The sequence below is a fragment of the Rhinolophus sinicus genome, linkage group LG02 (assembly GCF_036562045.2).
Source record: "Rhinolophus sinicus isolate RSC01 linkage group LG02, ASM3656204v1, whole genome shotgun sequence".
NCBI classification, from domain to species: Eukaryota; Metazoa; Chordata; class Mammalia; order Chiroptera; family Rhinolophidae; genus Rhinolophus; species Rhinolophus sinicus.
In genome coordinates, this window is record NC_133752.1 from 97,965,487 (window position 1) to 97,990,757 (window position 25,271).

The 25,271-nt window shown below is 40.1% G+C and overlaps 2 protein-coding genes across 8 annotated transcripts in view; one reads left to right on the top strand and one right to left on the bottom strand.

Moving 5' to 3' along the window:
* Positions 1 to 15,736, top strand: part of APBB1IP (amyloid beta precursor protein binding family B member 1 interacting protein) — a 111,151-nt gene extending 95,415 nt beyond the window's left edge. Inside the window, exons 11-14 of the mRNA XM_074324957.1 lie at positions 4,819 to 4,917; positions 5,851 to 5,968; positions 12,400 to 12,491; positions 14,885 to 15,736. Of these exons, the coding sequence (XP_074181058.1) occupies positions 4,819 to 4,917; positions 5,851 to 5,968; positions 12,400 to 12,491; positions 14,885 to 15,385 (810 nt within the window). The 3' untranslated portion in view covers positions 15,386 to 15,736. The remainder of the gene's footprint in view (positions 1 to 4,818; positions 4,918 to 5,850; positions 5,969 to 12,399; positions 12,492 to 14,884) is intronic.
* Positions 15,737 to 17,920: 2,184 nt separating this feature from the next.
* LOC109456696 (protein adenylyltransferase SelO) overlaps positions 17,921 to 25,271 on the bottom strand; it is a 39,793-nt gene continuing 32,442 nt past the window's right edge. For all 7 annotated transcript variants that reach the window (XM_019749115.2, XM_074324962.1, XM_074324959.1 and 4 more), the window contains 2 exons: positions 21,119 to 21,198; positions 17,921 to 18,189 (listed from right to left, as the gene is read on the bottom strand). In XM_019749115.2, coding sequence (XP_019604674.2) covers positions 18,067 to 18,189; positions 21,119 to 21,198 — 203 coding nt within the window. In that variant the 3' untranslated portion in view covers positions 17,921 to 18,066. The remainder of the gene's footprint in view (positions 18,190 to 21,118; positions 21,199 to 25,271) is intronic.

Consider the following 25,271-nt stretch of genomic DNA (forward strand, 5'->3'; position numbering starts at 1 on the left):
TTTTCATGCGTAATCACCCTGCTCATTTTGCCCTTGAACGTGCTTGTCAGTTCCTCCCCAAAATAGTGGGAATTTTTATTAATTTGCTGAGTAAAAGGCTTTGTCACTGTTTGGGAACTTAATTTGTTTATGAACATTTTGGTCACTAAGTTCCCTTTCTGTCCCCTGTGGAAGAAAAAAATCTTGATATTCAGATATTTCATTAGGATGTGCAGATTCACAGAATTCAAAGAATATATACACACATTGCAAAAGGAATTCAGGATATGAAGAAGCATGTTAAAAGGTGGCATGATTCCATGGGCAGGCACTGATTGAGTGCAGCCCACAAGGTTCTTATTCAATATCAGATTACTGATTATGACAGTCCATGGCGGGGGGCGGGGGGGGGGGAGGGCTGATGCTGTCACAAAGACTGGGATTTGAGTCCTGGCCTTGTCATCATAACCTGTCAGATGGTGATTTCACCCCTCTCTCCACCCTCACAAACTCCATCTTTCTGCAGTCCCTCTCAAGATGGATGGTGTATCACCCACTGTATTAGTTTTTGTTGTTGCCACAACACTGTCCCACAAACTGGATGACTTTAAACAACAGACGTGTATTCTCCCACAGTTCAGGAAGCCAGTTCAAAATCAACATGCCAGCAGGGTTGGTTCCTTTTGGAGCGCTCTGAGGGAGAATCTGTTCCATGCCTCTCTTAGCTTCTGGCAATTTCCAGCAATCCTTGGTATTTCATTACACTAAGCCCTGCCTCCATCATCACCTGGCCTTCTCTCCATGTGCCTGTGTTTCTTCTCTTCTTAGGAGGATACCAATCACATTGAACTAAGGCCCACCCTAATCAAGTATGACTTCATCTTAACTTGGTCACATCTACAAAGATCCTATTTCACATTCACAGGTACCAGGAGTTCAGACTTCAACACATCTTTGGAGGGAACACAATTAAAACCATAATACCCACCTACTTTTCCAAGCCAGGAATAGATATATCATCTTCTCTTCCCTTTCTCGTCAAATCCATCATCAATTTCTTCTGATTTTCCATCAGGGACATCTCTCTTCCCGCTTTTTCTTTGTCCTTCCTCCTCCCTCCAGGCCCACCTTTCACAGAGCCACCAGTTCCTGCCTGTATTACTCTGCTGTTTTAAAAAGTCTGATGGGCCCACTGCCTAGAGGACAAGTCCAGATGCTAGTTTGACACAGGCCCTAGAACTCTTTTATTTTCTGCCTGTTCTTTCCACGGCTCCCAGCCACACAGAATTTCTAGATGTTCCTCGAATGTTATCACAACATCCTATCACTTCCTCCAAAAAGCCTTTCTCGGCGTCTGTGTTCAAACTTTTAATGTGAAATTTACCACATCATAGAGTAATCATATATTTGTTTCTCCCTCAACATCAACATCCCTAGTCATCTTTCTAATTATGGTGTGAGCCTATCTTACTCATCTTTCTTTACTAGGGATTGGTATATTTCTTAGCACCCAGAAGTGTTTGTTGAATGTGTGGGGCTTTGGTTCTAGTTATGGTTCTGCCAATCTCTTTGGCTTGGACATATGTCTTAGCATTCAGTTTCCTCATTTGTAAGTTTAGGGGATGTGTAAGTTCCCTTCTAACAGTGACATTCTGCAACTGCCCTGACCTTTGTGTGCTGTGCTGCGTGTCCTATGAGAGCTTCTCTTTTTATGGTCAGGAACCATCAAACCAATTGCGGAAGCGTCTGGCCAGTGGTGCTGAACCAGCATTTTTCCTTAAACCACTGTGCAAATTATTTTTCACCAAAGTCTCAGTTGGGCAGTAAACTCCTTGGCGAGGTCTCAAGATATGACTGGAGAACCAGCACAGGGGCTGTGATATGATGTCCTGGGAGTTCCGAGGGTTTCTGCATTAACAAAGGAGCTGGAAAGGAACCTCCGCTTTGGCAGCTCACCAAGTAGCTCATCTTCGAACCATAAAGTCTGAGGGTTGCAAAAGACCTTTCGAGGTCATCTGATGCTTAATTCTACTGTATATGTTAGTAGTTCTCATGGGCTGTAAGGAAATCAGTGAGACTTGCCCCTCTAGTGTTGTAAAAAAAAATGAACCAAGGTTTGTATATCTGCCTCATCATAGGAGGAGCCATTGTTAGAACTCAAGTTCAAGAGTTCTTGCCTCTGTTTTATACTCAGAAGCCATATTTTGAAGGGAATGACTGCATTTTACTCTATTTGGATAAATAGAAATTGTGCAGTGTGCTGTTTAAGCGGACACCTCCACACAGTTGCTTTGTGCATTTCATTGCAAGCACAATGCGAGTTGTAACCTGTTCCTGGGACCCTGGCTCTCACATGACATGCACCAAAAAACAAAACAAAACAAAAAAATAGCTGCTTTCTAAGAACAATTATAAACATTAAATTGCTGAAGAGACCCACATTTATCCATCTTACGACAGTCAGAACAAGAATGTTATTGTAGCTTAGGGAGCTGTGTGTCTGGTGTTGAAAGACAAGGACGCTGTTTTGGCTTTGTGAGGGACTACTATGGGAATTTGAGAATGTCACATTCCATATAGGAAATAAATCCTCAGCTTAGTGCATTTTTCATCAATATGACCTTTGAGTTAATTAATGTAACAAATCCTTCTGGCTATTGAGTCACATTATTAGAGATGATAGTTTTAACTTTAAGGGACTCTAAAGAGGATGATTATTGAGGTAACATCTGCAAAAATAAAATCTAACTTTCAGAATTAATGAGGAAACATTGAACCCCGTTAACAAGGAAATATGCAACCACTCAGAAGTGTGTGCTGCCATCTGCCGGTCACAGTGGAAAACTACAGGCAATATTCAGAAGCCTAACGTAGCGCTGTCACCTTTTGGAGAGAGGGGAACCTGTGGTACCTAAGTTAATAGGAACTGGCCATTTTTCAAGCGATGCTGACACAAATTCTGAGGGCTGAATGGCCTCAATAAAGGGAACAGTCTATATAAAGATAAAAGTATAAGGGTATACTTTCCTCAATTGACTCAAAAGGCCAAAAGGAGGAATTCTTTATAATTTGTTAGTTTTTCAGAGGTATCTTTAGAGTCTGGAATTTTGGCTTAATATAAATGCATAAATTCTAGGGGTTAGGACAAGATTCCAAGGTTCTAGTGGACCGTGAGGTAAAATATATAGTAACTTCTCTGAGCCTTGTTTTTCTCATTTGTAAAACCCCAAATGACTAACCTCTCATCAAGCTCTCAGCGTCTGTATGGATCTTGTTATCCTTTCTGGGCACACTCAGCAAAACCACTGGCTCTTGCTGGCTGGGTCATTAGACAGACCAGCAAGGTGAGTGACTAGTCCAGATGCTGCCTCTCAGATTCAAACTGAATTTCAAGGTACAATGGCCTTGTCTCAGATCAAATTTGAAAATAGCCATTTCTTTGAAGGTTGGTGATTAGGCTGAGAGCAGAAGTGAAGTGGAGAGGTCTATGCAATACCCTAAGAAAGGAAGTGAACAGCTTTACTCCTTTCCCGCCCACTGAATATGGCTTCCAGCTCTCTTGGCATTCCATTTCACCTTCGGTACCACTAGGAATTTATGCTTATCCTAGAAGGATTAACGAACTCCTCTGAGAAATGGAGGAAGGTGAAAAAAGAGGTAGTAGCGCACACACACACACACACACACACACACACACAATGGTTATGTTGGTAATTATTTTTCTATTGAACATTATATTGACCCATGAAAATTCACATAGTGCACATCTTAGAACCTAGGTTTGGTTGCCTGCCCCTCACCTTATGGCCACTAGACTTCTGGCTGAGCAGGAAATCTTGCATTTGTTGATTTCCTTCAACACTTATTTCCACCTCTGGACCGTAATACCGAGCCTGGGCCAGGCCATGTGCTAAGCACTGGGGTCTTCAGCAGTGAATGACAAATATGGTTCCCACCCTGATGGAACGCAAGGTCTACCCAATACAGAGACACAAAGCAGAAATTACAAAAGCTATGAGGATTAAGAAAGAGGCGTGCAGGGTGAGCTGTGTCTCTTTCTCTTCGTGCCTGCCTGTATCACTGTTCTCTTTGACTGTGAGCCCTCGGGAGGCATGGGTGACCCCTGCGGCAGCACCCGAAGTCACTGCCACTTGAGAATAGACAGAAATATTCCTTCTGCAATCCATCCATCCACTGGCCAAAATGGCCCATTTGGGTAGAAGATGACAGTTAAGAAAGACTAGTTCCTGGTAGCAGAAATTACCCTAGGATTCACTGGGAGTCACAGAAACATTACTACTTCTGTGACATAAGAATTACATCAAATATATGGTGATGGAGGAACTGACTCTGGGTGGTGAGCACACAATGTGATATATAGATAATGTATTACAGAATTGTACACCTGAAATCTACGTAACTTTACTAACCACTGTCACACCCAATACATTTTAATTAAAAGAAAAAAAGAATTACATCAGGTAAGTTCCTTTATCTGATAAACGGAGGAATGACTCAGATTTCTTGTGGAATAGAGACATGATAGATGGGAAAGCTTTCAAAAGTTAAAAAAGCAGAAATGAACATTAGTGTTGATAAATAGTAAGAGGCGGTTAGGATAAATCATGCCCCAGAGTTCTTAAATCCTTTTTATTTTTATTTTTTATTATTTTTTTAAAATCCTTTTTTAAAGTACCCTCTTCTTAAACCTAAACTTGCTCCCAGTAATTTTTGCCACAATCTCAAGAAATCACATACATTGTTAGAGTTTAAATTTTTTTTTGAAAGGCACTAATGAATGAAGAGTTTATCAATGATCTTTGAAATGACTTTTTCTAGCATCCCCAAATTCAGAAGGAGTCCCAGTACATCAAGTATCTCTGCTGTGATGACGCAAGAACTCTAAACCAGTGGGTCACGGGAATAAGGATTGCCAAGGTGAGTGAGCATGTGGAGTCCCTCCCCCCACCATCTTGAATTTACCAGTTGGCTTCCTAACCTGGCTCCAGTCTTTGTGCCCCTGTGAAACAGCTGGCTCATTCTTAATGATTCAATACCATTAATGGGTCAATGCTGCCAACATTATTTATTTGCCTGTTGGGTTTTTTAAACAGGTAAGAGGGATAGAAACATGGACCTCTCCAATGACCTGAGAATCAAGGATTTACTTTCACATGAGACTTTTCAGATCTTTATTTACTCCTGCAGAACATTGCAGGTGTCGCATGTAATTAAGAAACATGAGGTGTAATTACATACACAAGGTGTAGCATTATATAAAGACATATGTGATCAGAATTGTGTGGCTAATGTCTAGGTAAAAGTATTAACTGACTCTGCTAATCCAGAAAAGTACTGAACACATGAAAAAACAATTTGTGAATTTTTTGTTGAAATACTAATACAGCTGATCCTTGAACAAGGCTATAGTCGGGGAGTGCCGACTCCCCCTCTCCCCATGCAGTTGAAAAATCCAAGTATAACTTTTGACTCCCCAAAAACTTAACTATTAATAACCTACTATTGACTGAAATTACCAATAACATAAACAGTCAATTAACACATATTATATGTATTATATACTGTATTCTTACAATAAAGCTAAAGAAAATGGTATTAAGAAAATAATAAGAGAAAATGTTTACAGTATTTATTGGAAAATAATGTATATAAATGGATGCATCCAGTTCAAACCAGTGTTGTTCAAGGGTCAACTGTGCTAAAAAAACAAAACAAAAAACACTTCGGGAAAGGAGTAAAAAGAGTAGTTATGAAACACGTATTTTTCCCTCAATATGTATATTGCAACTGAGTGCAGAATATTTGAGACAAATAGATGAACTTCTCACTTCTTTTGTGCTTCCTCCCTAGTATGGAAAGACTCTCTATGATAACTATCAGCGGGCAGTGGCAAGGGCCGGGCTGGCCTCTCGGTGGACAAACCTGGGCACTATCAGTGCAGCTGCACCACCACCTCCACCTTCGACAGGTACTGCACAGAGCAGAAATTCTGACACCTGTTCAAAGCTCAGAGCTTGTGTTCAAACTTATCCGACACATTTGATAAAAGCAGAACTTTGTAGGCACTACAGCTATACATTTCCCTTCTGATGGTCAGGCTCAAGAACTACACATACACACACCTATATCTGTTTCTTTATAAGTGACTTTCAGGAACGCTTCAAACTTTTTTTCATGATGTGCTTGTGGATAAGATGGCAATCACCGTTTGGGGTGAACTGGCAGGGAGCTGTGTCTCACAAGAGTACAAATGTTGTATTTGTCCACGGTTCCGTTCGTCCCCAGCAGACTGCCCAAGGACAAGGTCATTCCCTGATGTTTGCCTGACATCATGGCTAGAGCCTCGTACCCAGTCTGGACATCACATTTTAAGGGCAGCATAACAGCTACTTGTTTATATTTCTGGGAGGACAGGACGTTGAGGGATGGAGTGGGGACTTCATGCGGCGTTACATATACTGTTTCTGGTTCTTACAACAGCCCTGCAAAGTAAAGATTATCTGCACACTACAGCTGAGGACACTGAAGCTGGGAGAAGATAGTATCTTCTCAGTGACTGAGCTATAATTCAAACACATGTATCTTTATGATAAATAATGGTTGAAAGAACTGGAACCACTTATGGCAAAAGAGCTCTGATCATTGTTTTCCACTGTTAAAGGAGAGTCAGATCAAAGGCTACTACTGTGTTTCCCCGAAAATAAGACCTATCTGGACATCAGCTCTAATGTGTCTTTTGGAGCAAAAGTTAATATAAGACCCGGTCTTATATTATATAAAACCTGGCCTTATATTATAGTAAAATAAGACCGGGTCTTATATTAATTTTTGCTCTAAAAGACGCATTAGAGCTGATTGTCCAGCTAGGTCTTATTTTCGGGGAAATACGGTATATATGTTCTTTGCTGCTTCAAAGGGTAAAAGCAGCTTGAAAGGGTGAATGCTGCACTGAGGTAGGTTTGACCCAACCCTGGAAGATGGTTTTATTAGCTGTGTCCATTTCGGCTGCTCTGTGAATGATAAGTTTCCTGGAGGTGTTTGTGCCGAGTTGCTTTCTACAGAGCACTCATCACAACTTGTTATGATTTTATGTATTCATTATTTGTTGCCCATGTTCTCCACTAGACTCTAAGTCTTGAGAGGACAAAGATCGTTTCTGCTTGTTCTACATTGTGTTCCCAGGATGTACGAGCCTGGCACATAGTCAATATTTGTTGAGTTAGTGCACAAAAGTTTGCTGAGACTGATTGGGAGCTGGGTTTCAAAGACCCTAGAAGAAATCCTCGGCTTGGGAGTGAAACAGCATTTGAAGTTCCTGACTGTCATGGTTCCCCTCCCCAAGATGGTGTCACTCTGTAGGAGAGGCATCCTGAGTCCCTCTGAGGCATCTTTCTCAGGCGTATAGGCCCCATTTCCGGTAAAGACCCCTGGGCTCTTTCTGGGGCAGATACTGTAGCCTCAAGTCTCACTCATTGAGAGTGAGCCCTGGGTTCCAAGTTCTTTGATGTGGGGGAACTCAGATCCCTTTCCTTTCCAGACCAGCCAGAGACTTTTTTCCTTTTGAGTATTTTTCTCAGAAATTAGGATCACTGGCTTTAGCAAATAGTTCTATCTCTTGCTAAGTCTTGTCATTTTTATAGTTATTTTTCACAAGCATCACCCTACCTCGTATCAAGCTGATTGAATTATGAGCTGAACTGTTTTAGAACACTTGAGATACCTTAAGGATATCAGCTGCTTCCTAGAATTAAGCGACTAGTGTTTTGCACAGACAATCATATGTCCACCTAGACAGGTGTCATAGCCTGACACTGGATGTATCTGTCAGGAGGTGTTCTGTTCAGCAGCTAGGAAGGGCCACACCCACGTAGGCTCTCTGGAGATCATTCAGATCACAAAACCCACTCTGGGGCTCAGTAAAAAATATAGCTGCTCTTGGGCCTCAGTTTCTGACACAGCTCCAACAGCTCATGGAATTTCCTGTGTGCCACTAGGTAGCTTTAGGATGGGGCTAGTCACCAAAAACACCAAGCACGTGATTACAGGATTGGAACCTTCAGCTGTCTGACCTCCAGGGAGGGGAAGTGGACTAGAGATTTAATTTGGTCACATGGCCAGTGATTTCATCCGTGGTATAGATGTTATGAAGCCCCAAAGAAAACTCTAGACACTGAGACTTGAGGGAGCTTCCTGATTGGTGAGCAAATTGATGTGCCAGGTGGGTGACATGCCCTGACTTCATAGGGAGAAGGCATGGAAGCTCCACATCCAGGGCCCTCCTAGGTCTTGCCCTGTGGGTATCCTTTATAATAAAACCGTAATTGTGAGTATAGTGCTTTCCTGAGTTTTGTGAGTCATTCTAGTGAATCACTGAACCTAATCGGGTCATGGGAACTCCTGAACTTGTACAGGGCTGGTCAGAAGTTTGGGTGGCTGGCATCTGAAGTGAAGGCAGTCTTATGGAGGTTGAGCCCTTAAGCCTGTGGAGTCTTATGCCAACTCTGGTGGTTAGTGTTTGAATTGAACTGCAATCCACTTTTGAACTGCACCCAAGTTCCACTTGGGGTGGAAACAGAACACCCTCCCTGCCAGGGCCTTGGGTCTACTAATTGTGTAAATATGTCTGAAGTCACGGGGAATTTGGGGATCTGTGAGATACCATTATGATAGGACACCCACAGATCCCATATCCAGCCATAGGCATCCCTCCTGGGAGCTCCCAAGAGAAAGAGATATATGTACAAGGAACCATGGGAAAGATTAGCTGGGCTAGTGTCCCAAACTCCTGATTCAAGGCTTTCTGGTAGAATAAGCTAGAGCATGTGGTTTAAGCCTGAAATGGACATCTCTCTTCCCTCGGTCTCAGTATTAACACCAGCCCCCGCCAGAGGCAACTAAAATACCAGCGATTTAAAGAAAAAGAGGAAAAGAAGGGAGCGAGGGAGGAGCACGGGATAACAGAAGAAAGGAAGAGAACAAAATGGCTGGGCCTGCCATTCACCCACACTGACTCTGCCCACTGTTAAGCTAGTAAACCTGGAGGGAGGGAAAAGGAGAAGATGGCAGGAGCAAGGCTTCTCTAGGAAGGGGAGAGGGTTTGAAACAGCCTTTCCTCCTAGAAGGCTCTACACACAATAGACATATTGATTCCACAAGTCTGTGGACCTCATCCACAAATGGGCCCCTAATACTGCCTATCGATCTTACTGTTTCTCTAGACTAGTGGTTCTCAACCAAGGGTGACTCTGACCCCCAGAGAACATTTGCAATGTCTGAAAACACTTCTGGCTGTCACACCTTGGGAGGTGCTGTTGTCACCTAATGGGTAGATGCTCTGGATGCTGCCTCTCTGACACTGCACAGGACAGCCCACACACAGAGAATTTTTCAGTCCCAAATACCAATAATATTGAGAAAACCTGTTGCCGTCAACACACTCTCCTAGTTTCCCTAATTATTTCAGATGTTCTTCACTCTCCTCAGACTTTCCAACCTCCAACCCCTTTACTCTCAGCAGAGAAAATGGAACCATCAAAGGGGAACTTCTTCAACTTCCTACCACCAAACCCAACAACTTACCTGCCTCTGAGCTCATCCTAGCCTGCATCCATTATGTTACCTCCTAACAAGGGCCACCGCTTCCAAGCACGCTCCCATCTCCTATTCTGACACCAACTGGTGTACTGCGGCAAAACTCAGATGCACCAGACTCTACAGGCAAGGGACACAGTCCCCAACAAGGCTGCCCTTTCTTCAGATGTCAGCCACACTTCAGGGATCTCCAGGCCACCCACATTTCTGACCTATTGCTACAAATAGGAGGTTCCCATGACCCGCTCAGATTCAACAGTTTTGCTAGAAAGACTCATAGAACTCAGGAAAGTGCTATTCTTATGACTACACCTTTATTATAAAAGATATATATCAGGACCAGCCAAATGAAGAGACACAGAGGGTGAGATCCGGGAGAGTCCTGGATGCAGAGCTTCCGTGTCCTCTCCCTGTGGAATTAGGGTGTGACACCCTCCAGTACTGCAATGTGTCCACAACCAGGGAGCTTCAGGGTTTTTACTGGGATTTCATTCATAGGCATGACTGATTGAATCACTGGCCACATGATTGAATTCGGCACCCCACTTCTCCCCAGAGGTTAGCGTCCCACTGGTAACCAGCCCCCAACCTGAGCCATGTCATTAGCATAAACTCAGATGTGGTCCTGGGGGCCCATGAATCACAAAGACACTCACATCACTTGGGAAATACCAAGGGTTTTTGAAGTTCTGTATCGGGAACCCAGGACAAAGAACAGACTGATGCTTTATTACACTCGTACCTTTCTCTCCTGCTGATCTCACCTGTGGCTTCCATGTTGCTAAATGGTACTATTGCAAACCCCTCTTCTTCTCTGATCTTTCAGTAACATCAACACAATTGACCACTCCTCCTTGAAACAATGTCCTTTATTGGCTTTCAAGTTATCACACACCCCAGGTCCCCCACCCCACCTCACCCCACCCCACTCCACCTTCCCTGGCCACTCTTTTCTAATCTCCTCTCCTAACTCTTCTTCTACTTCACTGTGAAATTACCCAAGGCCCAGTCAAGCCTAATCCTTTTCTCATTTTGCACAATCTCTGTAAATGAGCTAATCCACTCCCTGCCCCATCTATGTGCTGACCACCTATCGATATACAACTCCAATCCAGGCTTCTCTGTTGACCTCAAAACCCATGTATCCAACTCTGCTCAATGGCTTCACTTGGATACATCACAGACACCTCAAACTCAACATCTGTAAAACTGAACTCACATCTTACCCTCCAAACGTGCTCCTCCATTGTTGTTCTTTGTTTCTGTAAATTATACCATCATCTGCCCAATTGCTCCTGGAGAAAACATGCAAGAAAAGCTCACTCACCCACAAATCTAATCACTCCGAAATCCTGTTGATTCTACCTTCTAAATATTGGTCAAATCTGGTCTAGCCTGTTCATCTCCACTGCCATTAAATCCAAGCCTCCATGATCTTTCACTTGGCCTCTTTCTCTTGCTCCTGAGTTGGTGCTGCCACCCAGCTTCCGGCATGCAGGCCTCTGTCCCTATATGAGTCACCTTTTAAAATGTAAATCTGTTTCTCCCCTACCTAAAGCCCTTCAGAAGCTTCCCCCTGCTCTCAGATAAAGTCCAAAATCAGTAGCAAGGCCAAGAAAGCTGCATAATACGTATGAGTTTGCCCACCTCTCCTGCTTTCCTGTTGCTGCCACACAGGCCATTTATTTTCCAGAAATCTTCAAAGCATCAGCACCATTCTTTCTCAGGGACTTCCCAGAGTCTGTTCCCCGTTTGTGATGTTCTCTCCTCCATGTGGCTAATTCCTACCTATCCTCAGATCTCAAATGAATTGTCTTTGTAGGCTGATGACTAGTTTAGAATCTGTTCCCTCCTCTAGACCCTGATGGAAATCATGAGGTCAGGGACCACTTCTGTCTTGCGTATGGTGATTTCCCCAGCACTGAGCGCAATGTCTGGCAGAATGCAAAGATGTTTGGAACAATTAGTGAAAAAATGAATTAATACCTTGTAGGGTTCCTCTGAGGATGAAATAAAGTATGTTAATGTCCTCAATACTAAGTGCTCAATAAATGTTAGTGCCATTTCTCCTAAATGAATCGCTTAAAACCAATTTTTGAAGAATACCATTGCAGCAGTCAGATGGGATTTCCATTGATAAAAAGGAGGGATCTTGCAAATGATGGAATATCCCTTAGTAGGGAGTAAATTAGCCCATGTTGGTGCTGCTGTAGAGTTTTATTTATCAAAAATTCTTAAGTTCTGTCACTGATACTATCCCTACAGGGAACAAGTATACTGAGATTTTTGAAATAAACCATACTGGGAGCCATCCCTGCTTATTCATAAAATGCTTCAGTGAGCATCCAAAGAGAAACAAAATGCTCAATTTAAACTTTCTTTCAGCTTATGCTTTAGAATTTATTGCCATGAGCACCTGCTGTGTTGGATTTTAAGCTCTAAAGAGCTACTATTAGTAACTAGCCTAGAAGGAAGTGAAGCCACTTTCAAACAGAAGTTGAAGTTCATTTGTTTCCGTCATATACACACATATACATACACGGTGAGTGTGATAACATCTTAGCCACAGACCTTCTTGAAATGACACCATTTTAAAATTCAGTTCTTTAAAATTCTTCACCTGAACTCATGGCACAAAATCAGTAGGGCCTTAGATTTTTCATAAGGCCCCCAGTTAATCCGTACGTGCCCACGAGTCCCTTTCTTTTGCTTTGGAGATATAAACCACTTTATATGTTCAGATGAACTTTCAAGAATGTTAAAAGGCCTTGCCCACTCTTCTTGTCTCTCTTCCTCCCTCCCTCTCAGGCATCACCCAAGCCAATGGTCAGATTCCCCAGGCTGCACACTCTGTGAGTGCTGTTTTCGAAGAAGCCCAGAGACAAGTTGACACAACTAAGGTAAGACCAGAGAGTAACCAACATAGTTCTATCAAACGGTCACCTGGAAGCCCATATTCTAAACCATTAGCAGTGCTCTAATAACTGCTCTTTTAAAAAGAGAAAATGTAACTCCAACAACTAAGTCACTGTAACTTCATTTAGATAATTGCTTTATTTTTTATTTTTTTTATCTTAAAATTACATAGGCTAGAATGGAGAGTTAAAACTATTATCACACGACTTTGGGAAAATGTAAGAATTCTTTTTTTTAATGATGAGGATGGGTAACCATTTTGAATTTAGTTACATTTATTTAGACTGAAGTGATTTTCTTGGTTTTTAGTCACTCTGAAGTGGCAGCTGAGCTTTAAGCCCTGGGGATTTTTACTTATTTTTTTCCCTAAATAAATTAGAGCAACCAATTAGTCATAAGCCCTGTATAAATGCTAATTGGGCCCCAAAACCAGATTAGAAAACTACTAAAAAGGTTCCACTATAAAATGTGCGTTTTGTATTTTTCTGTTAATATTCTACATACATCCTCAGGGTAAATGGAGAAGAAAACACATTTAAAAATAATAGCCAAACTTGGTATAACATCATCCATAACTTTTTTATCAGTACATATTAGATAAGATTCATTTAAATCTCCCTAAAAATTGCAGCTAAAGTTGTAATTTAGTTACTAGTCCAATTGGTAATATTTCAGTTGATTATACAAGTTCTCTTGAATATTTCCCATGTGTGATTCAAAGAAACCTTAAATAATTGTACCTTTACTAATTTTTCACTTCATCTCCCCCTTTCATTTTGTCTATCAGCCAGTGGTGGAAACAACTAAATATTACATTTATTGAACTTTTTGAAAACCACTGTAGATTGTTAAAAGTTGTGTTTCTCTAATATTTTTGTTAGTTTCTCAGATCTGGCAATCTCATCATGCAGTGTGCTTTCAGTGTGAAAATTATTATTTTCATGGTTTCTATGATGCCAACTGAAGAGAAACATTTTGAAGTGCTGAAAGCAACAAAAACGATCCCAGTATAGAAATCACTGGGTGTGAACACCAATTCCCAAACTGCCAGTTCAGAAAAAATTTTTAAATACATCACCAGTTGGTTTATCATGTTAAGCAAATAAACTAAATAAAATAGAAACTCATTTATAAGGCACTTTGTTGGGGAAAAACACTTCTAAATGGAATCTTCAGTGGTAAGAGGTTATTAAGCAAAGAAAGAAAGAAAACGAAAGCCTGATAAAATGTAAATTGCAATGATTATCACTAAAACAGAGGGATTCGATTCAGCTGCCTGGAATTCCTGGGGAAGTTGCAGTATATAAATATAATTTTGTATGACCTATGCTACTGTTGGCAGAAGAGCTGGGGCTCTGTTAGCCTTGGGCCAAGTTTGGTGTTCTGGTTCCCATCAATAGCGGGCATCCTGGTTTTTCCTCTTCGGAACCACTCACATATTTATCTCATTTGATCTCCGTGAGACATAGATAATCATAGGGATTATGATTAGCCAGCTGGCTTTCACACAGTTAGGAAAAGGTCGATCTAAGACTACAGACCAGGTGTGTACATTCCTGCCCCGCCCCCCACCTCCCCTGAATCTCTGTCAGAGGGAGCCGAGCTATAACTGGCTCCTCCCTAGAATCCCGCTCAGGGGAAAGGCACCTGTACTCTCAGCGACAGGTCTTTACCAGGACAGTATCCTTCGTGCTGCGGTTTGCACAGAGGTTACCTGTAGCCCAGAGAGAACTATTCTGGCTTTCCTTTTCCCTTCCATCTTCATGGTGCTAATCAAAGCCGGACATTGGAGATTTGGGGAGGGTTTGGGGAAGCCCGTTGAACACCTGTCTGCTACTGAGGGTTGGTACAGGGGCAAAATAATGGTGACAACTGAGCTTCACAACCAGCTAGACTCAGACCAAGACATATTATGGCTGCATATGCCTGGGACCCTGGGGATTTTTCTCGGGAACCGAGACCTAAGCGGGAATTCCAAGAGAGACAGTTTGCTTCCATTTTGAGTTCCTTCGGCAACCTCTCTACTAGCCAAACTCTATACCACTAAAGCTCTTCAAGACTGCAGCGGTTCTTACACATATATAATCTAAATATAATATACAGCTTCTTGAACCAGGCGAGGTTTTCCATTTACAGAAGACAGGATAGATGAGTGTCCCCCGAGTAATAATGTGAAAGGCCTTTTGGAGTCAGTCACCGATCCCAGAGCAAAGATGAGCTCATGAACAACCTTACAGTCTCAGGGACTGGGGGACTGAGGCTGGGGGCTGGAGGGGAGGAGGTTGGGGGCGCAGACGCTGCCTAAATCAGGGCGATCGCACAAGCCTCTAAGCAGCGGTTGTGCGTCAAGGATAATGCTATTGTTGTTGCTTTGAAGGACAAGAAGCCAGCCCTTGGTAACCACGACCCAGGAGCACCCAGGGCCCATCACTCTCCGAAGTCCAGACTGCCACCGCCCCCTCCCATGCGACGGTCCTCAGACAGCAGCAGCAGCCCAGTGATAGCCCCCAAAGCCAAAGGCACGGGCTTCCCGGCTCCCCCGGACGACTTGCTGCCACCGCCCCCTCCCCCACCACCTCTAGAGGACGACGAGCTCCCGCCGCCACCCCCCTTTCTAAAAGAAGCGCCCCCAGACTTCGTGCCTCCCCCTCCGCCATCGTTTGCGGAGGATGCGGGGCCGTTACCGCCGCCTCCTCCTCCCCCACCCGCCCTCGCCCCAGAATCCGCGAGGCTACCCCCCATTGCCGCCAAAAGGCCTCCCATTCCTCCAAAGAGGCAAGAGAACCCGGGTCCGCCCAGAGCCGGAGGGGGCGAGGAGCAAGATTTCATGTCAGATCTCATGAAAGCTTTGCAAAAGAAAAGAGGCAACATGTCCTAAGGGAAACACAAATACCTTTGTGTGATAGGTATAATCATTTCTAACCTCAAATGCATTTTTGCTATTTTATTTTCGTAGTATCTTGGTCATTTTAGATAAAATTCCGAAGTGTTCATATTAGAAGTGATGTACTACGTCTTACTATTGCTTAAGTACATTCATAACCATTCACCGAACAAAGAATTTATAATATCTGCTTAAATGTACACACCTTTCCTATGTATTTCCACTGCAATGGAATTTATCTTACCTTCGGAACTAACCAAAATGTTCACTTTGTTCATTTATGTTCATTTACTTTATGATGTTCAAAAGTAACAAACTAATAAAAATTAAAAAATTTTTCCTGAAGATAGTATTCTAGAAATATCAGTGTATACATCTAATGCGGTATCAACACTATTTTATAATATACTTGACCTTTTGAAAATAGCTTTCAAAATCCTACACCTTCTAAAGTCTTGTTGCTCTTTCATATATTTTCCATCTTCAGTTCCATGACCTTCAGAATTTTCAGAAAATTCGAAAGAGGAAAATTCTCTAAAAGAGAATCTCATTGGCCTGGTCATTCCTCATCAAATCGATTGTAGCCTGCATGTGACAAAGGAGGTACTGGGACCCATCACTGTGAATCAACAGCCCTCAGAGAGTAGGAGCGGGGTGCTGGGAAGGGGAAAGGGAGAGATGTGGTTGTCATGGGCTTCAAAGAAGACCCAAATTGTGTCACTTCGAACATATTCCTAACTTAGAGAAGACATCAGGCCGGAAGGTGTGCTCACCCTCGGTCCCACAGAGCTGGACAGCAGCTGCATCTCCCAATTCTACCCACACCGTACCTTTCTTTTACAGGGGAAAAACTATAAAAAAAAATTTTTTTGATCCACTGATAATTTACTTCTTTTAATTGGTGTGTTTAGACCATTGATGTTTAAAGTGACTATTGACATAGCTGGATTAATGTCTATCATATTTGCTACTGTTTTGTATAAGTTGCTTTTTGTTCTTTGTTCCTATTTTTGTCTTCCATTCTTTTTCTGCCTTTTGTGGTTTTAAGTATTTTATATGATTCTATTTTTCTCTCCTTTTTCAGCACATCAATTATGCTTTTTTTTTTTTCACTTTGCTAGTGACTGATTCCAGTGTTAAGGCAAGAAATACACAGGATGAACCTGTGTATACACACCAGAAACAAGGAAGTTATCAAAAACTTCTAGGATCATGTCCAAAGGAGCCAATATGAATAAAACCTCACTGGCCAAATACAGGACAATTTGTACAGCAGAAGGAATAACCACAATCGTATAAAACATATAAAATATGCTTAAATTCAATAGATCATACTGATCCTAACACAATCAAATAAGCCCATTGGTTGTCTTTGGAGCCTGCTTGAGAATTTTTCATTTTGCCTTTCTGTATCTGAGGATATCCAAATAACAAAAGGAAGTTTTCCTGTATTGAAGGAGTACTAATAAATGAGTGATTGGATTAGATTATCATCATTTTGCAACCCTATGGAATCAGTGGGTCAAGATGATGATTCTCAATGGCTACTGGTAGCACAAAGCGACCACCAAATATGTACTTCCTGGTAGAAGGACACAGCACTTGCCTCCTGAGAGCAAGTATTTCTGCCAAATAAATCAAACCTGAATCTGAATCAGACTTTACAGAAATACAGGGGGCAGAGTAGCATGTTAAACATTACTACAGAGATGCAATCAGCTAAATGCAGACTGGGAAACACTCTAGGATAAATGATCTGGTTTCTTCAACCAAAAAAAACCAAAAATTTGTAAGGAAAAAATGATGTAGGTGGCTGTACCCGAAGATATCGAAAGAGACTTAAAAGATTTGATCATTTAATTTTAATGTATAGTTCTTATTTGGATCCCAAATCAAATAAACAATTATAAAAATAATAAATTATGGTGATCATAACTTATAAAACAATAGGAAAGATATGAAAACTGGTTATTTGAATTAATGCATTAGGGAGTTGTTAATTTGTTTTAAGGTGATAATGGTACTGTATGTGTTTAAAGTCATTAATGTTTAGGGAGGCATACAGAAATATTTGTAAATTAAATGAAACAATGTCCGGTAATTTCTTTAAAGTACTTGGGAATATATAAACCATATCTCGATTAAAACAATAAGTAGGAATATGGGGAAGTGTAAAGGGATATAAATGAAGCAAGACTGATCATGGATTGATAATTAATAAGCTGGCTGAATGGTAAATGAGGTTCATTAAACTATTCTCTTCAATTTGGTAAATGTTTGAAAATTAGCATAATAGACAAAAAACCTCTAGGAGCACAATTAAACTATATACGTATTTGGTGCCCCAAAGAGCTGGGTACATGTAAGTATTACATGAATACTTACAAATTCATTCAAAGATTATCATAAGATTTTTTTGTTAGTGAGAATAACTCATGTGATTTACCAAAAATGCTTTATGATCCCATTAAAGTTATTAGTTAGAACAAAAATTACCACAAAGATGTTCCAAAAAACAGGCCCAGTTCATGTAATTAAAAAATATTTTTATATATAATCATTATTTTGAAATTCAGGATTGCCATCAAAATGTATATGTCATTAAGAACTTATCAAGTTGATTATTCAATGTTGAGTTCAAGGATAGAAGTATTCCTTAATTTATTTTCTCCAAATTAAGATGAGCAGCTAACTCTGAGACCTTCAGCCCACGAAGGGGTAGGTGAGGCGTAGCCTGCTTTCTCAGCTGCAGAATGCTTCTGGAAAGGATGCTGAAGAATTTGCTGGAGGAGATGGACCTGGTAAACAATTTAAGTAGATAAATATAGATTTTCTGCCTCAGACCCCTTATTCATTTTCTAAATTTATCAAATGACAAGGTAAGTTTTAAATTTGTTTGAAAGTGTTTAAACATTTTATGTTTTATTAAATCTTCAACAATAGTTCTTACTTAAAATTTCCATTGTTCCACAAAGTTCCTTAAGTACAAGTTTTGTTCTAAAACAGGAGAGGGAATATGTAAAGCATCGCAAAGACTGATAATTTTAAAAATTCCTTCACAGCAGTAAGAGGATTATAATTTTCTAAAATATTTACAAAAACAAAACGATGTCAATGATTTGCAATCTTTCCAAATCAAGGGCAGGGATTCCAATTCATGCTGCTTCCTCATTTGCAGTTTTGCCCCATGAGAACAAACTGAGGCATCAAAGAACACACCGCTTTCAACAATAATTCTGGGATTAAATAATGTGTATTTTCATCCAGTTATAAAACAAATACATCATGGGAACGTAATGTATAGCATGGTGACTATAGTTAATAATACTGTATTGCATACTTAAATGTTGCTAACGGAGCTTAAAAGTCCTCATCCCAAGAAAAAAAATTTTTGTAACTGTGTATGGTGACAGATATTAACTAGACTTACTGTAATCATTTCATAATATATACAAATATTGAATTTATGTTATACACCTGAAACTAATATAATGTTTTATGTCAACTATATCTCAATTAAAAATTTTTTTCCCCAATGGTTTTATCACTTCCTTGGGTATTACTAATGAAATGCCTTGTTCTAATAGAAAAAGTTGGATGATTATCTATAATAAGAAAGTAAAGCCAAGAGATCAAGTAGACTCTATATTACTATAATATTTTAAATAGGAAGATTGCCTCATCGTCAAGGCTCTTAGAGCCCCTCTTGACTTCTCCCCAGCTACTTTCTATACATATCCTTTTATTGAAGTCAGTTTTATATCTATCTAATTTCACCTACTAGTTTAAAAGCTCCCTGAATTGATTTTTATACTTTTCCACAGCACCTCACATAGAGTAGATTCTCAAGAAAAGTTTGAAGCAAGAAGGTAAATACAAGCTGTGTGTGTAAAGGTTTCGTGTAAAAGGTTTAATAAAATCTTTTTCCTTTCCTGAATGGAATGTAACCCTTAGTTAACTCTCCAGGTCTGTTCCCTGGTAACTTGATGAGGTGGCATGTCAACCATATCACCACACAACACTGCTTACATCTGACAGATAGCATCTGGAATGGAAGAACTGTAAACACCTAACAGAAAGTTTAGGGCTTTCGTTAGTGTGGGTGACTCTGGTGACTCTTGGTATAAGGCAGGTCTCCTGTGGGGACATGAGACACTACACCTACGGCCTTGTTACAAGAGATACTGTCTCTGTGGAACGTGAAGCATTAAAGCCAGGGCTGCCCCTGCATCTTCCCAATGTGGCTCTCGTCTCCTCACACCTGAGCTGCACTGCCTTCCTGCCGGCATGGACGGCAGCCAGAACTCCTGCGAACCAGGAACCTGATGCTGCCCTGTTCATACGCCATGTTTCTGTCCTGCATCTTCTAGGTGGAGTGGGGCAAAGAGTAGCCTCTGACAGTCTTGTGAGTAGGAATGTTTACTTGACCTAGGAAGACACCTTCCTACCTCTGCTGGGTACTGCCTCGTTACTCAAATACAATTTTGAGGAAGGGGGAAAAAAGTAAGAAAGGAACAAAAGGGAGGGGGAAAAGGAGAAACAATCCACCCAAACAACTTATTAAACAATGTTTAGTTTCCTCAGTTTAGACTAATTTACCTAAAGATAAATGCTGAATTACCACTCTTCTCTTTGTTTTTCCTTAATACCATAAAAAGGTTCCATTTAATAACACTTTATTTTTCTAAAATGAGAACCTAGAGTTGTCAGACTAATTAAACTACTGAAGTAAAAAGCTAATGCAAGTTCCAAATTAGAAATAACAAAAATAGTTTCTCTCTCACGCCAACTCTGATCAGGTGGTAGTGAGGACACAGTATGCATGATTAGAATGATTCTGAGGCTGTGACCATTTTTAGAGAGAAAGAGGGCTGATCCTCAATAATGCACGCTCCGGTGTAGGACAGAAGAGTGACAGCACGAGTGCTGGTGCCCTTCCTCTTCTAAAAAATATATTACGTGCAGTGCATTTTTAAACAATTACCTAGAAATATTTGAGGCACAGAAGGTACGCAGAATAATATAACGAACTCCACCTTCCATTCAGCTTCAGAATAAAATACTTCCAAGATGGTTGAAACAGAGTATCCTTCCCTGACTCAAATTTCCTTCTAACTGTAAAGTAATCACTTTATGTCCCAAGTTGATATTTGTCATCTTTATTCATTTTGCTACTTTTATTATATATGTGTGTATCCCTAAGTAACATATAATATGATTTTGCAAGTTTTACACTGTAAGTGGTAACACACTGTATATATTCCTTTGCCACTTATTTTGCTTAACATTATATGTGAGACTCGTCCCTAGTTCATTCATGTTTACTGCTGGCAGGGTTAATTTGAGTGGATCCACGCTTCCAGTGCAGTGGGTGCCTGCTGGAGAGATGCACCCTCAAATCAGACTTCACTGGATTTTGGAGAATGAATCCACAATTCCCAAACATAAACAACAAACAGCAGAATCACATGTTCAAATAATGTAGGTATAAGATATAAAATTAATATTCAAAAATTTAAATATATTAAAGAATAAATTAGAAAATATGAGAAAATGATTCATGGATACACCAAAAAAGAGAGTTCAGGCAATGAGAATTCCGGGAAGCTGGTGTGGGCAATGGTCTAGTTTACCATGTTTACCACGTCTGCGAACAAAATCAATGTGCTTAAAACATGATACACTGAAAATTAATAAAAGTAAATGCAGAAAAATCAACTACCTTACCTCTGAAAAATCATTCCTTTCTGCTTTTTGCACTGCAGATTCTGCCATCCAGTTCTTCAGCACGTATCTCGGATTAACAGCTTAAATAAAAGGGAAAAGCACATATGGGAACCATAAATTACAAAAGTGACACAGGCCATATGAAATTAGGTAACTTTAAGAACTTTTCTGGAAGGCTCAAATGAGAAGAAGTGGTCAGCACCAGTCAATTTTGATTGTTTATAAACAATGTACAGTATTTATTGCTTTATGGTACAGAAAAACTGTTTCGAGCAATACTACGTTTTGTTTTTCTTTTCAGCATTTCATCATTAATTTGTCTTTCTGATTACATTCAGTTTGCTGAGCATTTTATAAAGCATGGAGAAAGTAGTGAATTCATCTGAATTAGGCCCCATAGTCTAAGTGTAGGGAGCGGGGGATGTTGCTGCTTTCAACATCTTCAAGCACAGAATTAAGATCTGACTCAGGGGGACTGCTTAACACTGATGCAGCCAAGAGCAAACAGGAAAGGTTAGTGTAAGCAGAACTCTCTGTAAATTTATATTTTTGATAGTAACTGCGCATTTTTTCATATTATAAAGTATAACAATGGCACATTTAGAAAAATTCAGAAACTATATCTGTATTTGAGAGGGGAGTTTTCCAAAATAGTTTCTCAACTGGGTGGCATAAGAGAAATTCCAGAGGCCTCCAGAAATCACCATTTTGTAATTCTCAATAGCAATTTTCTGTTGAGTTACTTGAATGAAGGGAACATACAAATTGTATTGCAACTTGGTTTTAAATATCTGACAAGCTCTGAGAGATAATCTGAAAATGTAAGTGTCCTGTGACTCAGTAATTCCACTTCTCTAAAAATATAGTCTATGGAAACAAATTTAAACATAAAAAGGAATTATTTACATTAAGGAAAACTAGAAACAACTTAAATACTTAATAATATGGGAAAGGTTAAGTAAAACATTACATGTCCTTTCAAAGAAGTATTATGCAGCCATTAAAAATATTGATTTTCAGTAGCAAGAAAAAATGCATAATTTATTTTTCACGAAAGGAAAAAGATCTGAAAGTATACCATATTATGATTACTACCACATTTTCTCCTAACCAATACACACAGAAGAGACTAGAAGTAAATGCATCAAAAAGTAAACAGTAATTGTATGGGTGATCTTTTTCATTCTTTCTACAAGTTTGCATTTTTAAATTTAAAGAATTCATACAGAACTCCTTTAAAATAAAAACCCATGTACACAAAATATATATACAATCTTTAAACAAAAAAGGAAACTAACATGTAAGGGAAATTGTGGAAGCACTCAGTTTAGGCAGGGACAGTGGAGTCATCCAATTCAAAGTCTGAAAAATTTGACAAATTTTTGTAGAAACTTGCCAATGAAATACTGTTAAAATACATTGGAGGGGCAGCCAGATGGCTCAGTTAGTTAGAGCTCGAGCTCTGAACAACAGGGTTGCTGGTTCGATTCCCACATGGACCAGTGAGCTGCGCCCTCCACAACTAGATTGAAGACAATGAGCTGCTGCTGAGCTGCAGAGGGGTGGACAGATGGCTCAGTTGGTTAGAGCGTGAGAGCCCAAGAACAAGGTTGCCGGTTCAATTCCCGCATGAGATGGTGGGCTGCACCCCCTGCAACTAAGATTGAAAACGGTGACTGGACTTGGAGCTGAGCTGTGCCCTCCACAACTAGACTGAAGGACAACGACTTGGAGCTGATGGGCCCTGGAGAAACACACTGTCCCCCAATAAAAGAAATTTAAAAAAAAATACATTGGAAATTGCAGCTACAAGCAGAAGTACTTTGGACCATATTATAAATATACAAACTTCTTGAAAATCAGAAACTTATAGAGCTGTTTATAAGAGCCTTTGAGGAGTTATCTAATTCTGTACATTTGTACCTGATTTAGAACTTTCTGTTTATGGGTTACTTCTGTTGGCATTAAAATTTTAAGCAGTGGGGTGAGGAGGATTATATCCAAACAATATGATTTGATAATCACTGATTCACTGGAATATAGGCGACCTAAGGGCAGGTATCTAATTCATCTTTGTTGTTTTCCAGCTATAAAGAAACTGTGCAAAAAAATGGCACATAATAGGGGCTTAATATATGTTTGCTAAATAAGTAAATTTAGTGCTGAGAAAAGAGACTTAAGACCATGTTTTTTACTGACTACATCATAATTTTAAATAAAGCATGCCATCGCTACCCTCCAATTGGAAAATATCAATGTATCAGAAATTCAGCAGACTCAGTAACGATAAAAAGCTGAACACTCTCCTAATGTCTGATTCTCTGGCAATGAAACTGGAAAATGTCAGTTCTATTTATGATTTATTTAATTCAATAAAATATACATAAATTTTACTTTCATAATTGTTAAATAGTTATTAAAATAATTTAAGAGAAAAATTATCTCAAATACAACAACTTTTTCTTCTCTCTCTCTTTTTTTTGATGCCCAAGAGGAAGGATGAATTAGAAAAATTTTCTTTTAATTATCTATAAAAGGTCAGGTCTGAAATATCTACTTGAGGCCAAAATTTAAATTTACACTGTCACCTTAACTGATAGCACTCTCACCTTGATTCCCAAATGATCTTGTTTAGTATCCACTGAGGCTCCTCAGGACACAAAAGAAATGTCACTGACTTGGCAATCAGTCTAGCATTCTCTTTGTGCTATTTTCAAAAGCGGTAAGTTTGTGTTGAGCCAGCCCCAGTCTGGGCCCTTGCCATTTGGCAGATGGGAGGTTTGTGGACAAGGCCTAGGGTTGTATTCTATAATGAGGCTCAAATCCAGGATTCCAAGTTAGTTGGCCTTGGGCTCTCATCAGCTGTCAATCGAGACAAAGATTTTTCTAAGCACGCGCCACAAATTCACTACGAGGCACGAAGAAAAGCAGAATTACACTGATGGGTTTTTAGAATTACAACCAACCTCATTTTATTGCAGAGGCAGATATTTTAGGACTTAAACAAAACAAAACAAAAAACTCCCTAGCAATATAGACCCAGTCGTATAATGCTGGAGCTACCCAGGGTAACAAAAATAAATGGAAAGATTTCATTTTGGTACATTATCTAGTTTTCTTTTGGCAGCCTGTTGATCTTATTCTTTCCATTAGAAACTATAGAAATGACTAATTCCTTACTAATCATTACAGTTGCAAGGTAAACACCATCAGAAACACTATCCTCTTTGAATATAAAAACAACGATGGCTGTCCTGAGTGTTACCGTAATCATACCAATCAAAATATTTATTAAACCTGGGCTGGCCTGGTGGCTCAGGCGGTTGGAGCTCCGTGCTCCTAACTCTGAAGGCTGCCAGTTCAATTCCCACATGGGCCAGTGGGCTCTCAACCACAAGGTTGCCAGTTCAACTCCCGCAAGGGATGGTGGGTTGCACCCCCTGCAACTAGTAACGGCAACTGGACCTGGAGCTGAGCTACGCCCTCCACAACTAAGACTGAAAGGACAACAACTTGAAGCTGAACGGCACCTTCCACAACTAAGATTGAAAGGACAACAACTTGACTTGGAAAAAAGGCCTGGAAGTACACACTGTTCCCCAATAAAGTCCTATTCCCCCTCCCCAATAAAATCTTTAAAAAATATATATGTTTATTAAACAAAGTTTTAATATGACCCTGGGCTGGGGACATACAAGAAAAATGATCAACACCTTTTGGTGGCTTATGATCTTAGAATTATTTGGAGCCCTAAAAATAATAAATATTGAGAATTAAAAAAATATATTTCTAAGGCTTTTAAAACACCCATCTTTGACGTTCCCATTGCTTGAAACTTGAAGCATTTCCAAAGATAATAGCACATCCTCCCCTAGTCTACTATTGATTTTTTAAATGTTTTGAAATGATGTATAATGGCAATATATTTTCAGTTGTTTTGTTTCTAAAAATCATTATATTCATTCCAGTTTCACAATATCCCTGTGACAAGGATATTTAATATATTCTATAATACGATAGTTGGTATTTATTGAGTACTGAATATGTGCCAACCACTATCATATTGAGTTTGTGCAACAACCCATGAAGTGAATGTATTTTATGGATGAGGAACCAAAAGAGAGCACAAGTGAAAAGAAAGGTTTAAAAACTG